The sequence below is a fragment of the Rattus rattus genome, chromosome 18 (assembly GCF_011064425.1).
Source record: "Rattus rattus isolate New Zealand chromosome 18, Rrattus_CSIRO_v1, whole genome shotgun sequence".
In the NCBI taxonomy this organism is placed as follows: domain Eukaryota; kingdom Metazoa; phylum Chordata; class Mammalia; order Rodentia; family Muridae; genus Rattus; species Rattus rattus.
This window is the reverse complement of record NC_046171.1, coordinates 9,999,460-10,018,121: the sequence shown is the minus strand read 5'-3', so window position 1 is coordinate 10,018,121 and position 18,662 is coordinate 9,999,460. Positions and strand designations below refer to the sequence as shown.

Genomic DNA, 18,662 nt, shown 5'->3' with positions numbered 1-18,662 from the left:
TAAACAAGCCTCACACACTTCATCACCGACTAGCCACGACATGCCCTTCCCAAGACTAGATCCGTGGAGGGGAATAGAGAAATGCCCAGTACCAGGCAGTCGCTGCTCCAGTGCTGTGAGGGGTTGGGTCGGGAGGCAAATCCTGGTCATCAATGGATCTGTAGTCCTTTTGTACAAATATCTGGCAAGGGTGACGTGGGGCCATTCCTCAGGGCACAGCTGTGGTAATGCTTACATGGAGGTTGGGCTTGGGCAGTAGTGCCCTCCCAGATTCTCCCTTCAGGCTTCTTGGGGTAAGGGACATGCAGCCAGAGGGCCTTAGCTTGGCCTGATCCTGCTGTCGGGGACCCTGTCCCCAGTAACCATAAAGATGGCCGGTGTGTGGAGCCTTTCTCTGCCCAGCTGCCTCCTGTCCCTGCTCCTCCTCCTCCAGTTGTCACGCAGCTACGCAGGTAAGCATGCTCCAGCCCTGCAGAAAACCAAGAGCAGAAAGGGAGTACCCTTGGCTAACCTCCTCTAATCATCCTCAAATGGCTACCCGAACTTCCTGTCTACACTTGGGTCTGCTGGCATGGCTTCTCTCCTTAGAGACCTTCCTGACTTCTTGGAGAGTAAAATCCAAACCTTTCCTCATTCAAATGGTGATGGGAATGGTGCAAGCTGAGTTCTAAGCTCTATCTATAGCACTAACTTCTTGGAGTTACTGTCAGAGTTAAGTGAGAGTGTTTTGGATTTTGCACATTAAGGCCATGCCTGTTTGTAGTAAATCTCAGTAAATGTTTGTTGAGGGCTGGTGAGATGGCTCCGTGGGCAAACGTGCTTGCCTCTAAGACTGGATGCTAACACGAAACAAGGCAAATATTTAAAAAAATAGAAACACATTGAGTTATAGCACCGTGTTATGTTTGAGAACTTGCTCTGCAGAATAAGGCAGTGATACGTTTTTATCCAGGAGGCTGTTCTCCAACGAGGAGAAGAAATAAACAGTAGACAGAGTTCTACCTCAGGGAGCCATGTGATTGACAGAGCCCTGGCCCAGGCACCTTCTGCGGACACCCTGGTACAAGGAAGAACCCAGCTTGCTTGCCAGTAGCCTAATCTCACTGGGGAGGTGTTCAGAGAAGGTTCCAGAGCTGGGATGAGGTTGAAGATACAAAATGAAAAGAGACTTAATAAATAGGGGTTAGAGAGATGGCTCTGTGGTAAAGAGTATTCCTTCTCATACAGGAGACTGGTTTTTTTGGTTACCAGTACTCATATCCACGGGGTGGCTCACAACAGCCTGTTACTATCTGGGGAGGCAGCTATCCCCAGAGTGTGTGACTTCCTCAGTGGAGAATGAGATGTGAGGAGAGAGGGCTGGGAAGCATTTAGAAGCCACATGACAAGGAGGAGGCAAGCATCTGAGCTGAAGGGTCAGAGATGAATGTAGCTGATAGACAAGTGGAAGTCACTGTCCAGAGGGTTTCATATCTTTAAGTAGAGACTGCAAACTTCGTATTTGTTTAAAGTTAAAGGAAAAAAAAAAAAAAAAAAAAAAGCCCTACCGAGGCTCGTGAATTCCGTTTAAAATTCCTAAGCCTGGCATGGAGGTGAGCCCTTGTAATTGTAGCATTTGTGGGATGGAAGCAAAAGGACCAAGAATTCAAGTCGTTCTCAGCTACGTGGAAGGTTAAGGCCTGCTCGAGCCATGAGCACCGTGTCTTAAAAACTGAAGAGTTGATTCAACAGTTAAGTACGCTTGCTGCTCTTGCAGGGGATCCAAGGTAAGGTTCCCAGCACCATCCTCTATGGCATAACTCGAAGCTACCTGTAACCCCAGCTCCAGGGGACCTCACAGCCTTTTACAGATTCTAAGAGTAAGTCACGCAAAGGTGGCATACAGTCACCCACGCTGACACAGACGCGAAGCTTTACCAGAGAAATTGATTGTCCTAAGCCAAGCATCATGGTGGCACATGCTCATAATTCCAGCACGTTGAAAGGTGAGACAGGAGGATTGCTGTGAGTTCAAACTCTGAGCTACAGAGCAAGACCCCGTCTCAAATTTAAGAACTAGGGGCTAGAGAGATGGTTCTGTGGTAGAGAGTACATACTTCTCTTACAAAAGACTGGGGTGTGGTTACCAGCACCCACATCCATAGGGTGACTCACAACAACCTATAAATACAGGGGGACAAACGCCTCTGAAGACACCTGCACTCATGTGGGTACCAATGTACAATTTACACACACACACAGACACACACACACACACACACACACACTTTAAAATAAAACAAATCACTGGATGTGGTGGTATACAGCTCTGAGAGGCAAGGGCAGGCAGATCTCTGTGAGTTCCAGGCTAGCCAAGGCTACGTAGTGTCTCAAAAATAAATAGAATAGAGCTTCCAGGGACTAAGCCACTACCCAAAAACTATACATGGACTGACCCTGGGCTCCAACTGCATAGGTAGCAATAAATAGCCTAGTAAGAGCACCAGTGGAAGGGGAAGCCCTTGGTCCTGCCAAGACTGAACCACAAGTGAACGTGATTGTTGGGGGGGAGGGCAGTAATGGGGGGAGGATGGGGAGGGGAACACCCATAGAGAAGGGGAGGGGGAGGGGTTAGGGGGATGTTGGCCTGGAAACTTGGAAAGGGATAACATTTGAAATGTAAATAAGAAATACCCCATTTAATAAAGATGGAAAAAAAGAAAAAAATAAATAAATAGAATAAAAATGAAAAAATCATGTTTCCTTCCCCTCACTCTTTTTGGAGCAGCTTTCCTATGATGGATGAATTTGTCATATCTGATTCTCGTTTTTTTTTTTTCCCCTCCCCTTTGGTGTCTTGGACAGGACAGTTCAGAGTGATAGGGCCAGGGCATCCCATCCGGGCTTTAGTTGGGGATGAAGCAGAACTGCCGTGCCGTATATCTCCTGGGAAGAATGCCACGGGCATGGAGGTGGGGTGGTACCGTTCTCCCTTTTCAAGAGTGGTTCATCTGTACCGAAATGGCAAGGACCAAGACGCAGAGCAAGCGCCTGAATACCGGGGACGCACAGAGCTTCTGAAAGAGTCTATTGGCGAGGGAAAGGTTGCCCTCAGGATCCAGAACGTGAGGTTCTCGGATGAAGGAGGCTACACATGCTTCTTCAGAGACCACTCCTACCAAGAAGAAGCCGCCCTGGAGTTGAAAGTAGAAGGTGAGTCCTCCGAAGCCATACGCAGTATGGACTGTGGGGTAGTTGACCTCCCTTCATCCTCCAATCACCCAGCTGAGGTAAGGTCTTTCTACCCAAAGACGTCACTTCCGAGATCGATTCCAAGGGGACAGACGCAACAGTAAACAGGGCTCTTATGCCGTGGCTGTTGGTTATCTCGTTATTTGAATCAGGAAAGAAACTAGAGTCGAAGTTCGTTCTCACGGCTAAGAACGTGACTTTTTGGTATCTAAGGTAGACAAATGCTCCTGCACTTCAGTTTCTGTTTCTGTTTGGTTTTGAAATGATGGCTTTTCAATATGTAGCCCCTGGCTGGCCTAGAACTCATCCTATAGACCAGGTTAGTCTCAGACTCAAAATGGTTCTCCTGTCTCTGCCTCCTAAGTACTGGGAGCTGAGATTAAAGGCATGTGATTTTTTTTTATTTTTTTTTTTTGGTTCTTTTTTTTCGGAGCTGGGGACCGAACCCAGGGCCTTGTGCTTCCTAGGTAAGCGCTCTACCACTGAGCTAAATCCCCAGCCCCGGCATGTGATTTATATATATATATATATATATATATATATATATATATATATATATATATATAAAAAACTTGGGCAATCCTCCAGCCTCGGTCTCCGAGTGCTGGGACTAAAAGCATGAATCACCATGCTCAACTTAAAATGATTGCTTTAGAAACATACCAGATAGCTTGGGTGCTTCCCTCAAGAGCTTGTTGAGTAACATAAGCAAGCCATAGAATATAGGGAACAAAAACATATCCCTGTGTTTGAGTGTATAATTATACACACACACACACACACACATACACACACACACACAGACATATATATATATGCACACTCAATATGTATATATGCATATATGTGTGTGGATTCTATGGCAGGGATATAGTGTGTGCACATGTGTGTGTGTGTGTGCGTGTGTGTGTGTGTGTGTGTGTGTGTGTGTGTGTGGTGTGTGTGTGTGTGGTGTGTGTGTGTGTGTGTGTGTGTGTGTGTGTGTGTGTGTGTGTGTGTGTGTGTGTGTGTGTGTGTGTGTAATATATGGCAGGGATAATTCAGTTGGTAGAGTTCTTACCTAGAATGAAAGTAACCATGGGTTCAGTTCCCAGCACTGCCTAAACTGATCTTAGAACCTGAAGCCTGTAACTGCGACTCTTAGAAGTTGAAGTCAAGAGGATGAGAAGTCAGACACTAACCTCCAATATGAGACTGCCTCAAACCAAACCAAACCAAACCAAACCAAACCAAACCAAACCAAACCAAGAGGCTGGGAAGATGGCTCAGTGCTTGGTAGCTTTTGCTGCTCTTGCAGAGAGAGGTTCAGAGTTTGGTTCCAGTACCCACATAACCCCAGCTCTGAGGGATCTGACACCTTTTCTGGCCTCCAAAGACCAATACCCAACCCCCAAATATAGACCTAAATAAAAATTAAGCACACATACACAGTGGTGGAGGAGACCCGTAGCTTCAGGACACTGCTTTGTTTTTTAAGATATTTATTTATTTATTTATTTATTTATTTATTTATTATATAAGTACACCGTAGCTGTCTTCAGACACATCAGAAGAGGGCATCAGATCTCATTACAGATGGTTGTGAGCCACTATGTGGTTGCTGGGATTTGAACTCAGGACCTCTGGACGAGCAGTCAGTGCTCTTAACCGCTGAGCCATCTCTCCAGCCCTCTGCTTTGTTTTTCTAACTTCATTTTTCAGTGTGCTTTGTGTTGTGCGGTGGCTGACTTTTGGAGTTACTCCTTATTATGTGTCCTGCCTCAGAGTGGTTAAAGCATGGATATGAAAACAGACAGGGAGCGTTGAAAGTTAACCGCGATATAACTGAAGAACAAAAGTGTTGTGAGCGCCGCCGGGCCTCTGATCCTTTCCCTTCCTCCTCAGCACCTGCAGTGTGAGCATCAGACAATCCATCATTTCTGTTATCTGAGGTGGGGGTGACTGTTGCCAGGCTGAGACCAGAAGATGCATTGTATACCCAGTAACAAAGCGCTATTTCTAGAGACAGCTTGCAGGGACATGAAAATAGCTGTGTGCCACTGAATGTTCTTCAGACAGCTGGTTTTTTTTTTTTTTTTTTTTTGGTTGGGAAATTTTACTCACAAAAAAAAAAAAAAAAAAAATGAAATGAGGGTCAGAACTTTAGCATACAGATTTTTCTCTCTTCCTGATGAGCAAATTCCCAGCTCATCTGCCAACTCCAGCACACTCATTGAGACTCAACAAATTACAAGTAAGAAAGGTGGGGGTGGGGGATAATGTGGCGGAACAGGCATTATAAACTGTGCCTTGGGGAGAATGCAATGTTTTCCTTCAAGTTGGTTTCCACATTCCAAATTCCTCTTGTCAGCTCCCCGGTTTGCTTGCCTGACACACACACACACACACACACACACACACAGAGAGAGAGAGAGAGAGAGAGAGAGAGAGAGAGAGAGAGACAGAGACAGAGACAGAGACAGAGACACAGAGACACAGAGAGAGAGACAGAGACAGAGACAGAGACAGGGAGAGTGGTTGGAGTTCCTTTCAAAACATTGAATAAAATTTGGGGAGTTGTAGCCCAAGCCTAAATACCCAGCATTTGGGGTGTAGAGGCTGGAGGACAAAGAGTTCAAGGACAGATTTGCCCTGTTTAAAACGAAACAAACAAAAAACAATGGCCACATTATCTCTTTTAGAAACAAACACACTTTACCAGCATTTCCATTCTATGTTACCTCCTACCCCTCACCCCCCAATTTTATTGAGACAGGTCTTGCAGGCTGGCCTGTGAGTTGCAGCAATCCTCCTGCCTTAGACTCCAGAATGCTGGGATTAGCGGGTATGCGGCACCATGCCTGGGTGTGTCAGTATTTTTTTTTTTTTTTTGGTTCTTTTTTTTTTTTTTTCCGGAGCTGGGGACGGAACCCAGGGCCTTGCGCTTCCTAGGCAAGCGCTCTACCACTGAGCTAAATCCCCAACCCCAGTATTTTTAAAATCTTGATGTTGGTTCCTTTATTCAACCCAACCTACTGTAGCACAGGCTCTGTACAGGGTGTTGAGGAATCGGTCTGGGTGACGTGTTCCTTCTGCCTTTCAGATCCCTTCTACTGGATCAACCCTGGTGTGCTGGCTCTCATTGCCCTTGTGCCTATGCTCCTCCTGCAGGTCTCTGTAGGCCTTGTATTCCTCTTCCTGCAGCACAGACTGAGAGGTATGGGTCTGTCAGGATCCTTTTCTGACTCCTAGGGACAGTTAATCCTTAAATCTTCTCAGATCAGAAGTACATAACAGGTTCTACTGAACAATTTACCTTGCACCTACTTGTGAAGTAAGACTGACAGCCTCGTTGCTGAGGAAGAAATTGTATCGAGGGGTGGTTCGGTGATCTGCTCAGATGACATGTTACAGGCAGTAGAACTCTGCCCTTCTAGTCTTTAGCAGCTTCATGAAACTGGGCGAGTAGACAGTCAGATGTAAAATACTATGCATTTAAAATAAATAAACCCTAAGGAAGGGCTGGAGAGATAGCTCCACGGTTAAGAGCAATTGTTCCTCTTCTAGAGGACCCTGAACCCACATCAGGGAGCGTACAGTCATCTGTAACCATGATGTAATAGCCATCTAGCTCCATGGGATCCAACATTTCTGGCTTCCTCAGGCACCTGCAGTCATGTGCATATACCTACATTCAGACACACAATTAAAAATTAAATCTTACGATTTTTTAAACTTTCAAATTTATTTTTGTGCATGCTTGTCTATGTGTGCCCATGTGTTTATAGGTGCTGTAAGAAGCCGGGAGAGTGTCAGAGACCATGGAACTGGAACTATAGGTGGTTGTCGTTAAGGTGCTCAGTTCCAGGCTCTTGTGGTCTTCCATTATTTCATTCAGACAACACCCACAGAAAGAGGCTGAATTCTTGGTTTTAAATCTCGAGTTCTTCCTACTCTCCTAAGACACTCCCAGGCCATCAAACAAATCCCCCACACAAAGGTCAATGGTGCTGGGTGTGGAAGGGTCCTCATTCTGTCAGATCAAGAACTAAAAAACCTGCCCTTTTCTATTTTAGGAAAACTCCGTGCAGAAGTCGGTGAGTTCCAGGCGCCCTCCCTCCCCGACTCATCTGGTCTTTTAGCTTAACCAAAATGTCCCTCTCTTCAGACCATTTCTGCCTCTCCCCCAAAGCTCCGCGCTCTCTCCAATTGGGAACTTTAATATTTGAAACTACAGGCGGCTCAAATTTAGAAGTTGTTTGACCTGAGTTCGGTTTACTTTTTTGTCAGGGCTAGAACCAGCCTTGGGGGATTTAGACAGGTCCAGGGAAGGAACTCCCTCTCTCTCAGCTCCTTACTGAACCTATTCTTATTTGTCCTTTCAGAGAATCTCCATCGGACTTTTGGTGAGTTCAGACATATCCCAACCTTCCCAAGTCACTGTGGGATTTCACTAGTGGCCTGGGGGATGCGGTGGGAGGGGGGTGGAGACTAGGAACAGTGGCTTTTTGTAAGGCTCCCCTATATCTCTTTTCTTTGAATTCAAGATCTATAGGAATGTAGCAAACATTTATGTACCATATTCCAGTGTCAGGCCCTGCATTGAATTTTACAAATTGTAAACTTATTATATATATATATATAACTATCTATATCTATCTATATATTATTTTATATATATATATATATATAAAATCTTTCAAATTATAAAAAAGTGGTTGAAGAAATCCTTTGCACATAAAATTGTTTTCCCGATGGGAAAATGAAATATACGTCAATAAGACACCGTCACTGGGCCTAAAGACATGGCTCAGTGGTTAAGAGCACCTGTTGCTCCCCTAGAAGACAAGTTTTTTTCTCCTGACCCCGCAGCAGACAGCTGTACGCACAAGGCGTACATATGTAAGAAAAAAATAATTTTTTTTTTTGAGATATGGTCTTGCAACGTAGCCCTGGCTAACCTGGAATTCGCCATGAATAGGCTGGCCTTGAACTCACAGAGCTCCACCTGTCTCTGCTTCCCCAGTTTTGGGATTAAAGACATGTGCCACCATATCCAGAAAATAACATTTAAAAAGTCATCTGCTATACTTATAGGGCAGAATTGGTCTTCAGGAGTACAGTCCAAGCACACGATTCATCAGGGAAGGTTTCTCTGAGGAGAAAGTAAAGCCTCACTGGTTAACTTTTTTTGAATCAGGGTTTCATATGGCTATGCTGGGTGTGTCAGGATAGCCTTGGGCCTCTGATCCTCCTGCCTTCAATTCCCAAGTGCTGATAATGTACACATTCAACCATGCATGCCCCAACTAGAATACAAATTCCCCAGGAATCAACTTTGCCTTTTTATTCACTTCAGATTGCAGAGCTCCTAAGGCCACCACCAGCAATACCCAAATGCTTGTAGAATGGATTCCATACAGCTAAAAAGCAACATTAGGCAGAGAACGGGAAATCTGTGCTCTGATCAACCTTCCTAAACACAAACAGCCTTTCCTTCTGCAGTCATATGTAATCCTGTTCAGCCCTCCTGGTACTTGGCACACTTAGTAGGCTCCACCGTAGCACTTTAGTGTACGGATGTCACACATGTAGTCTTTGAACGCATTGTATTACCCGTGTGTGGAGGTGGGTGACAGAAAGTGCTCACACAGAGGTCAGAGGGACAGTAAGGAGGAGTTGATTCTCTCCTTCCCTCATGTGGGTCTGGGGATCAAACTCAAGTTTAACAGCAAGTGCCTTTATCAACTAAGCCATCTGCCGGATCCCATCCCATCCCATTTTGTTTTGAAGTGTCTGTCTCATGTATTTCAGGCTGGACTCAAACTTGCTATGAAGCCAAAGACTGCCTTGAATTTTGATCCCCCTGCCTGTACCTCCTATATTCGGGGGTTATAGGTGTGAGCCGTACATGCTGTGCTAGGAATGGAACGCAGAGCTCTGTGCAAACTACAAGAATATAACCCTACAAACCGAGCTGCCTTCCCAGCCCCCAGGAAGGGGCTAATATCAGTTTTTGACTTTTCATTTTTGCTATTTTTCTCTTCTCTTCGAGACTTGAACTCAGTAGTGTGGGTCTGAAGACAAATGCAGCCAGCGCACTCATATAAGTAATAAATAAATCTTTAATAAAAAGGAAACATTAGTGAAAAGCAGGGTTGACGACTTGTAATCCCAGCACCTGGAAGGCGGAGGCAGGAGGACTTCTCAAGTTCAAGGCCAGCCAGGGATTGTACAAGCAAGAACCCCCTCTTCAAAAAACACGCGCAAACACACAAATGCTAGAAGTGGGGGCGAGGGAGGGACAGCGTGTGGCTGAATATGAACAAAGCATGAAAGGGTCACACCACCCATTGTCTTCTACGATAAATCGGTTAAAAAGATACAGCTAAATTCAATCAGAAGCTAAAGGAAGTAAAAGCAAGGTGCACAATGTACCTCATCTAAATTCATGGACTATACAGCTTGTCCTGGCTTTGGAGGCTTCAGGTTAAGAGTGGGTGTGGCATGAGCGGGTGTGGCATAGAGGGAAACACTCTGTTCTGCTTTACCATTCAGATCCTCACTTCCTGAGAGTGCCCTGCTGGAAGATAACACTGTTTGTTATTGTGCCTGTTCTTGGACCCCTGGTTGCTTTGATCATCTGCTACAACTGGCTGCACCGAAGACTGGCAGGTGCAATGTCTGGGCAGCAAACAGGACCACTGTGAGCGGGGGTAGCTCAGGCAGACCAGAATGGGAAAAAGAGTGGAACCAAGGTTCTAGATCCCAGGGCTGAGAATCTTTTCACTCTCTCTACTCTCACCATCAGAATCCTCAGGAAAACTGAGGACCACTTACTGAGATGCACAGGCCCCTTAATGGAAAAGAAGGGTTGTCTGAGGAGGTGGGGGGGGGAGGCTCCCACTGGTCACCAATCGACTCATTTCTCTTTGTTTACAGGACAGTTTCTTGAAGAGCTAAGTAAGTTCTCCCTAACGCCCCCTCTCCATTCTTGAGACATCTCATTACGCAGCCCTAGAACTCACCATGTAAACCAGACTGGTCTGGAAACTATGGCAATCCTCTTCTCGGCTCCAAAGTGCTAAGGTCCTAAGCAAATACCACCGAGCCCAAGTGTTTTCTTCCTTCTAAACTGATCAAAAATCCAGCAGAGGAACATGGTCATTGGGGGACCATAATCCCAGGGAGGGCTGGAATGATTCCTTCTGTGATGGAAAAGGGAAGGGAATTAACTGTTAAGAGACACCATTTTCAGCGCCAGAGAGGTTGCTGAGCCACTCCGCTCTTACCTGTTGACTTAATAGCCTTTAATGCCCCACAGCCAGAATCCCATTTCTGTAGCCTCCTTTGACATTCTCCATAATAGTTAGCCTGAACTTTACCTCCCTTCGATAACATGACCCCCATGAGCTTTCTACCTCCTAGGTTCGATGACTTCAAGAACCCACTGGCAGATTTTTAAGTCACTTGTCTTTCTTTCTAGGAAACCCCTTTTGAGTGATGGTGCGTCTTCCTGGAGCGAAGGAAAGCCTGGCAGGTCCTCGGGGATGTCTCTCACTGGCCTCTCTGTTATGGACACATTCCAATCTACATCTACAGAAACACTCGGGATCTGAGTAGAACTTGATTTTCCTCCCACAACTGTCTTTCTTTCCTCAGCTCCTTCCTCTAAATCTTTTTTGACTCCTGTCTTAGTCTGCCTCTAGAAAACACCCCATGACTAAGGCCAGGGAGTCTATCAGGAGACACCTATGTACCGGAGTAATACAGGAGTGATTCTGCCAACCAGGATACCCAGCGCTTCAAACACCATTACGATCTACAGAACATCAGCTCTGCAAATGGTGGATATTTCTTCCAGAGCCACAGTCTTGACTGGGAAGAATATCAGTGGGGAGAGTAAGGGGGTGAGGGACAGAAGAACCCACAACATGAGGGAAAGCTAAATGAGCCAGGGTATGAATATGGGAGCCTGAACCAAAACCTGGAGATTAAAAAAAAAAGTCAAAAGAATACTGGATCAGAGCAACACCATCTTGCTTTGGCAGCCTGGTGGGAGGACCTTGAGAAGCAAGAGTCGAGAACTGGGTCTGTTCCCCTACGTTCCACATCTTCCTGTTCTCTCATTTTTCTCCTATCTTATTTGAGTACCCACTGTTTGGTTTTTTTTTTTTTTTTTTTTTGTTTGTTTTTTCAACAATTACTACTTGGTGGTGTATCAGACACAAACAAGCTAGGTGCTAATTAATAATAATACAAGTTTCTTTGTGCACACTTCTTTTTCTTTCCTTGTCTCTTTCCTTCATCATCCACTCTTCTCCTTGCTCAAGCCTCCTGATGCCAGAGGTCGATCTTCAGGAAAAACCAAATACAAGACCTCAGTTAGACCCCACCCTCACTTCTTTTAGTTTTAAAAATTGTATTTATTCTGTGAGGTGGGGAGAGGGGGTCGTGCACGGGCATGTGTGAAGCCAAGAATTAGGTTTTTCCTTCTGCCACAGGGGTCTCAGGGTTCAAACTCAGGAGAGGTCAGAGTCGGTGTCAACCTCCATCACCTCATCACTCCCAGACGGCTCTTCTGTTTCAGAACTATCACTGCTTATGCGTTTCCGTCTTCTCTTCCTGGATTCCCTTACTTTAAAAATATTTCCCAAGGGTTCGCGAAGATAGCCAAGCAGATGACCCAGGATTTCCCAGCATTTACTGAGCCTGATTGGTCGTCGGGAGCACAAGTGATTCAGCAGGCTCTCCTTCCCCCTAAAGGCGCTGTCGCAGATGGGGCAATTGTAGATCTTTTGCATCCTGAGTGTGGACGAGTGGGACTCTTTGCAACAGAAGTGCTGGTTGGGTTGACGCCGGAAGTGGATCTTGAGGTGGTTCAAGAGACAGGTTCTCATGGTAAAAGTGGTCCGGCAATAGGGACAATAGACCTTTTCTCTTGGGCGGGCCACTGTAACTGAGGTGGATCTGACCTCCAGGGATGAAGCTCTGCTGCTCCGTGCCTTAGCCCTGGCCACTGGTCCCTGGATCACTTTCAGATGCCTGAGGGCTAGCGCTGGGGATTCACGTGTTGTAGGTGGAACCCTACCCTTCTGCTTCTGGTTGCTAGCCACTGGCTTGTTTTGTTGTACTTTCAGGTGGCTGCCAGCCACTGGCTTCTTGTTTTGGTGTACCTTCAGGTGGCGGTTGACCTCAGACTGATCCCGGAAGCACTTTCCACACTCAGGGCAGGAACGGGGCCTATAACCTATGTGAGCACGTCGGTGACGGCTCAGTCCAGAAGCATCACGATAAGTCTTGCCACAGAGATTGCAAAAGAAAGGCCTGTCTCCACGATGCTGGGGCTTATGACCGAGGGCTTTGCGGCTTTGCGGCTTCGTGACTGTCAGCTTCCGGGACCTCACAGGAAACTGGTGACTAAAGAGGAAGGTGTTCTTTTTGAAACATTTGCCACAGGTGAGACAGAAAAATAATGGTCCACCTTTGAATACCCCTGTGCAAGTGGAGGACTTATCATCATCCTTATCTTTCAGATTTGGGTTAGGTTCTTGAGATTTCTTCTTGCTCTCTGTGGCGGAGGAGGGAAAACACACAGTTCACTATGAGAACGCCAGCACAAGGTTTGGTTCAATACAAGCCACTTTCCCTTTTCCCAACCTTTAAAACGCAGTAGTAGTAGTAGTAGCAGCAGCAGCAGCAGCAGCTAGTAAAATTTCATAGGCATCTTCTATAATCTCAAATATCTAAATACCAACTTACATCTTTGGAATCCATCTTCTCACTCTCAATATTATGCATATTCTCATGGATACCCCACAGATAATGAAGCAGTCACCCTCCCCTCACCCCTGATTACAGGGATGTAAAAGTACAAAACATTAGAGGGAGAATTCCCTACTGGAAGACCACATTCACATAACTTTTTAATATAGATTATAATTATCCCATCTTTCTAGTGTTTTAGTTTATTACTGTGTCTACTATAGAAAACGGAACTCAGGGGCTGAGGATATAACTCAGTAGCAGAGCCCTTGCCTAGTATACGCAAAGCCTGGGGTTCAATCCCCAGCTCTGTAAAAACCAAACCCACATACATAGGCTTCAGTGTGGTTGGAACCACCTTAACAAAGTACTTCCAGATAACAGAGAACTCACCTGGGCAAGCAAACCATGCATACAAGTGCTCTACCAGTGAGCTACGTCTCTCGCCCAAGGGAAGACTATTGCATCACGAAAATTGGGAGTGGAAAATGATGCTTGTAATTGTTAATAACCTAATTGGAGTAAGAAGCAACACACCAGGACTGTCTGAGCTGGGAAGAATGGTCAACCTAAATTAACATTCCTCTCAATTCCTTAGCTCTTATCTCAGGAACAAGCCTATCCTTCTTCAGGTCACATTGTCGAACTTGTTTCTCCACTTCTCTCTGGAAGAACCTCTTAAGTGTTTTGCCTGCTTGTATATTTGATGTACACTGTGAACCACATTCATTCATGTCTGGTGCCCATGGAAGTCAGAAGAAGGTGTGTGTGGGACCCTTGGAATTAGAGCTATGCCTGTCTGTGAGCCACCATGTGGAGCTAGAAACTAAACTTGGGTCCTGTGCAAGAACAAGTTACTCTCTCAACCACTAAGCCACCTCTCTGGACCCATGTCCAGGCTGGCCTTAAAGTTACTATGTAGCTGAGAATCACCCTAACCTGGCCTTCTACCTCCATTTCGAAGCCCAGCTTGTTACCTGAGGTTTTATTTCTTTTACTTTTACCCCTGAACTTTGTGACCCAGATCTTTCAGGCTGACTTTGGTCTATCTGAGCAGAAAACACCAGCCATATTTTCTAAGGCTGTAGGACAGGGAGAATGCTTAGGGAGTCACAGTCTCTTACCCACAAATGTCAGGTTCCTGAAGGTTTCTGACATCACTTTCTGGTAAAGGGTCTTCTGTGTAGAAGTCAGACATTCCCATTCTTCCTGGGTGAAAGACACTGCCACGTCCTCATATCTGACTGTTGTCCTTAACGCCTTGGCAGACTTAGACTGTAAATACAGAGACTTGAAGTGTCTGCTCAGGGAGTTTTCAAGTCCCTGAGCCTCTGAACTATCTATCACATCTGCCTTGGCAATGCATTCAGGTCCTGACCATAGCCCAAATGCATAACCAAAAAACCCTGCCGAGTGTGTAGCAAAACACATATTACAGATCTCCTTAGCCAATCCCTAAGGATGTGGTTTTGCTTTTGGTTTTTTTTGTTTTTTTTTTTTTTTCTTTTCGGAGCTGAGGACCGAACCCAGGGCCTTGCGCTTGCTAGGCAAGCGCTCTACCACTGAGCTAAATCCCCAACTCCTTAAAAAGTAACAGTTGGAACTATTCTCCTTTTTTTTTTTTTTTTTTTTGGTTCTTTTTTTCGGAGCTGGGGACCGAACCCAGGGCCTTGCGCTTCCTAGGCAAGCGCTGTGGTTTTGCTTTTATAAACACAGTACCCCTGAGCTTCCCTGCCAAGAGCTTTCCCAAGGCACTAGGCTGCTCCTGGTCACCAGCTTAAATAAAGGACTATTGTTTGGCCATATGTGTATGCTGGTGTGTAAGTTTCTCACTTGGACTATAAAATACTAACATTTCTTAAGATTTAGAGAATTCAAGCCCAAGAGAAAAATAATACCATGAAAGGTTATGGGGGAAAGGCACGGAGTCAGGAGCTGTGACATACGGAAAGCAAAGGATGGTACAGAAAAAGAAACCCTCTAAACTGTGAGAAGGGAAAGTGGTTGCTATTTTGACAAAACCCATGAAGGATTCCAAGGTGGTAGGGGAGATAAGAGAAGATCTTGCAGTTCCTTTTTTCTATTGTTTGGCCAGATCCACAGGCAGGTAAAAGACCTCAAGAGGGTCTAGGGTCTACCACTTCTTTACCCGACCATCTCCCTTCTGCTGTTGGATTTCACTAGTAGTCTCTCCGAGTTATACACGTGTGCGCCTTCCTCTATTTTCTTCTATCTACACTTTTTGAGAAATCTCTCACTGAATCTGGAGCTCACCAACTCGACAAGAGTGTCTAGCTAGGAAGCCTCTGGGATTATCCTGCTGACCTTTCTTTCTTCCGTTTGTTTGTTTTAACGTGGGGACTGAAGATCCCCCATTGAGTCTTCAACTTTGTGCAACAAGTACTTTACAACAAGCCGAGCCATCTCCCCAATCCCTTCCACCCTAGCCTTCCTTTTGGGTTTCTATGAAGCAACATGTCTTTAGTGGTGTCCCTTTCTACTTTTAGAACCTTCTGGTCTGGATCCTAAAGCTATTTCTCAAGAGCTAGGTGACTGTAGGGTTCCTACAAGGGCCCCAGAATCTGACAGTGCTTCCTGTAACCAAAGTATCTACTCTAAAAGAGATTGTCTTCCTTAACCATTCAACGGTCCAAATTCTCCTTTCACAATCAAAAGCTTTAGTTCCCTCAAAGCCCAGGCCACGGAGCTCAGGGCTCTGGTTACCTGTTTCTTAGCTGCCATTGTTTGGGAATGCCAGGCTGGTCCTAGGTGTTTGACTTCTACTCCAGACTGCTTCTAGCCACTATTTGTTGGTGCCCACTTCTAGAAATCTAAGGTTTGAGGAAAAATATATAATGTCAGCAAAAGGAGAGAGCAAAGGAACAAGTTCTTCCGTAACACCCAGTCGCTAGCTTCCTGCCCTGTGATGGAGCCTTCTTGGCTGTGCCAAGTGTGGTAAATTGGTTCCATTTTCACAAACTTGAAGTGTAAGCATTAAGTCATCCATTCCAGGACGTGTGGTCCACACGGCAGAGTGATGTTTAATACCACTTTGAGAGTCTGTCTCTTCAACCTCTCTGGCTTGATTTCACGGTAATCTCTTCCGGGACCAGAAATCAAAACACACATTCTGTGATTTGAATGTGTGTGTGTGTGTGTGTGTGGTATCCTGGGGCTCAAACCTAGAAGCTTGTGCCTGCTAAGCAAGTGCTCTACCGCTGAGCCTTAGGCCTGCCCCAAGCTCTATCAATTCAATGTTTAATATACAGACACGATATTTACAACGGAGCTAGCCTCTGATGACCTCCCAAGCTGAAAACATCATTAGGTCAGAAATGCAAGCAACGCGCCTCACAGCTTAGTAACAAAATACACCGTAGAGTGTGTTGTTTCCTTTCCTGATCTGCGGCTGTCTGGAAAGTGCAGCTTGTGGCTACTACCTAGCATAGAAGAGCAACAGAGTATCTATCTATCCCTATGTACCACATAGTACTAGCCTAGGGACAAGTTAAAGCAAACCCCAAAATACAAGTTGTCTGAATGAATATGCAAGGCTTTCCCGGCACTTTGGATCATCTTAAGTCTTGGCAACATGAATCCCGTATCTCTCATACAACACGGCGATAACCACCCGGCAGCATTTAAGTTCCTTGTTCACTCGGAAATTTTTATTTCTCTTTCTCCTCTATAGAAGGCACAGAGACCTGTTGCCCTTTCTTTCCCTCCCAATTCTTCCGCTAAGTGAAAGTACCAGCGAGGAACAAGGCATTCGGGGAATTACTAACTCTGACCCCCCCCCAAAAGGTTACCAGAAAAGCTGCATTCTAGGATCTGAGGTTGGTTCTTCCTTCCTTCTGTCTCACCTTTCCTTACTCTCCCGTTGAAAAAAAAAAACACATTTCAAACAGTGTCTTCCAGGGCCTGTCCAAACCGTTGCATGCTAGTGTTTTCCAAGACCTGTCCTTAACCATTCTCAGCAAAGACGCTCTTATCATCAAGTCTTCACAATAACATGAAGATGTGTGGTAACCCAGCCTGTTACTCAAACCTCAGGAAGGCTGAGACAGGATCTCCCGGACGGCCTGGGCTAGGTAAATCACCATCATCAAAAACAGCAACAGCCGCACATTCACAAAGGACGGTCTTTGATAGAGATAATAGGCTGCTTAAGGGGAATGACAGGTGTTGCGTACCTCCTCCCACCTCCTTACTCATTTACCTGATTGTTCTTTTCTGGTCCAGGAAGCCCTAAGAATGCAAGAAGACCAAATAAGACTTGGCTGTTGATTGGCAGGTCAGGTCCTGTCCCTCCCAACTCCCACCCCGCTGGCATGGGAGATAGGTCAGGCCTGGCCTCACCCTTCTGTTGGGTAAATTTCTGGAAGGTCTGTGCAGACATCTTTCAACCCTGAGTGCACTCCTCCAGCTAAAACCCACTCATGGTTTCACAAATCCGAGTCAGCTCCAGTAACACAAAGGAAGCTAAGACAGGAAGACCAGGCAGACTTGCAACAAGAGACCCTGTCTGTTCCTCTCTCTAAATCCGAGGCCCCACCGCTCTCAGGCACACAATCTGAGGAGAAATGCCCGCATGCCCTAGGCTTTGCTGGGTCTGCCCCGGTCCCAGCCCCGAATCCCCCGGGATTTCAGCCACGTGAGCCTTTCCACCGAGGGGCCAGGCGGCTTCTCCCAGCCCAGGTATCGGCCTTCATGGCTCCATCGCGGGGCTCCACCCGGGTCCCCGCACGTTCTCACCGCGTTCGACAGCCCTACTCGGGGCTCGGCAGCCCCGCCGTCCCCGGTGCTCGTCTTCTGAGCCGTTGCCTCAGACCACAGCCCCACAAAGGGTTGGGCGCGTTCCAGCCCAGACCAGAAGGCAGCGGCGTGAACCCAGGAAGGGGCCCTAGCCCGAAGTCAGGAATCCGCTACTTAGTCCCTCCGCTTCCGCTCTGCTCCATCCGCAGGTAACACACCTCGAGTGGCTGTCTGCCAAGGTCAGAAATTTAGATCTGAAGAAGCCCAATGCCCGCATGCCACGCCTTCTCGTCCCGCCTACAGTCGGTCTTCACTGGTCTCAGCTGCGCTAGGAAATTCCATTTCCCTGATTCCATCTACTCCTGGGGTGGGGGATGGGGTTGGGGGATGGGAGCAGGGGTGGAGAATAGGAGGGCCGTGTATCTCAATTTCTCTAATTCTCTGTACTAGGTAGGTGAAAATGAGTTCCAGGCCAGCCTGGGCTACACAATAAAAAACAAATGAAACACACACACGCGCGCGCGAGGGCCCAGACACACACACACACACACACACACACACACACACACACACACACACACACAAAATAAAGTGAGACCAGTGAGACCAAAGGAAAACACTTCGCACACAAGTAAAATGAGCCATGAACAACAGCTTAGGTAAAGTAAAAACCAAGAAAGCGCATGAGACTTAAAAGACTGTAGTTACAAGATGGCTCAGTAGTTAAGGAAGATTCCCGGCGACCTAGTACAGACAGACAGTTCACAACGACTTGTAGCCAGGGGACCCCACACTCTTCTTTTGGCAACTTCCCATATGTGGGAAACACTCCCACAGGCACAGGAGAATAAAAATAATGATTAAAAAAAAACAAAACCAAGATACAGACACCACATAGGTTTCACGCCAGGGTCAAGTCTCATTAGCGTTTC

The 18,662-nt window shown here is 46.2% G+C and overlaps 2 protein-coding genes across 2 annotated transcripts; one reads left to right on the top strand and one right to left on the bottom strand.

Moving 5' to 3' along the window:
* Positions 1-216: 216 nt before the first annotated feature.
* On the top strand, positions 217-11,490 carry Mog (myelin oligodendrocyte glycoprotein). The gene is made up of 8 exons (XM_032888441.1): positions 217-452; positions 2,845-3,192; positions 6,314-6,427; positions 7,287-7,307; positions 7,596-7,616; positions 9,769-9,885; positions 10,153-10,173; positions 10,697-11,490. The coding sequence occupies exons 1-8, from the start codon at positions 371-373 to the stop codon at positions 10,708-10,710; spliced, it is 738 nt and encodes a 245-aa protein (XP_032744332.1). The 5' UTR covers positions 217-370; the 3' UTR covers positions 10,711-11,490.
* Positions 11,395-17,836, bottom strand: Zfp57 (ZFP57 zinc finger protein). The gene is made up of 5 exons (XM_032888442.1): positions 17,731-17,836; positions 17,195-17,223; positions 15,700-15,806; positions 14,100-14,250; positions 11,395-12,781 (listed from the first exon to the last, which is right to left on the bottom strand). Exons 3-5 carry the CDS (start codon positions 15,715-15,717, stop codon positions 11,733-11,735), a joined length of 1,218 nt encoding a protein of 405 aa, XP_032744333.1. The 5' UTR covers positions 15,718-15,806; positions 17,195-17,223; positions 17,731-17,836; the 3' UTR covers positions 11,395-11,732.
* Positions 17,837-18,662: the final 826 nt, after the last annotated feature.

What these genes read in the sequence shown, in the direction of transcription:
- Zfp57 (XM_032888442.1), bottom strand. An exon ending in CAGGAACCTGACATTTGTGG is followed by an intron (nt 12,782 to 14,099) that starts GTAAGAGACTGT and finishes CCTCCGCCACAG; the next exon opens with AGAGCAAGAAGAAATCTCAA.
- Mog (XM_032888441.1), top strand. Translation starts at nt 371, where the DNA reads ATGGCCGGTGTGTGGAGCCTTTCTCTGCCCAGCTGCCTCCTGTCCCTG. An exon ending in GTTGTCACGCAGCTACGCAG is followed by an intron (nt 453 to 2,844) that starts GTAAGCATGCTC and finishes TGTCTTGGACAG; the next exon opens with GACAGTTCAGAGTGATAGGG. An exon ending in GAATCTCCATCGGACTTTTG is followed by an intron (nt 7,617 to 9,768) that starts GTGAGTTCAGAC and finishes TTTACCATTCAG; the next exon opens with ATCCTCACTTCCTGAGAGTG.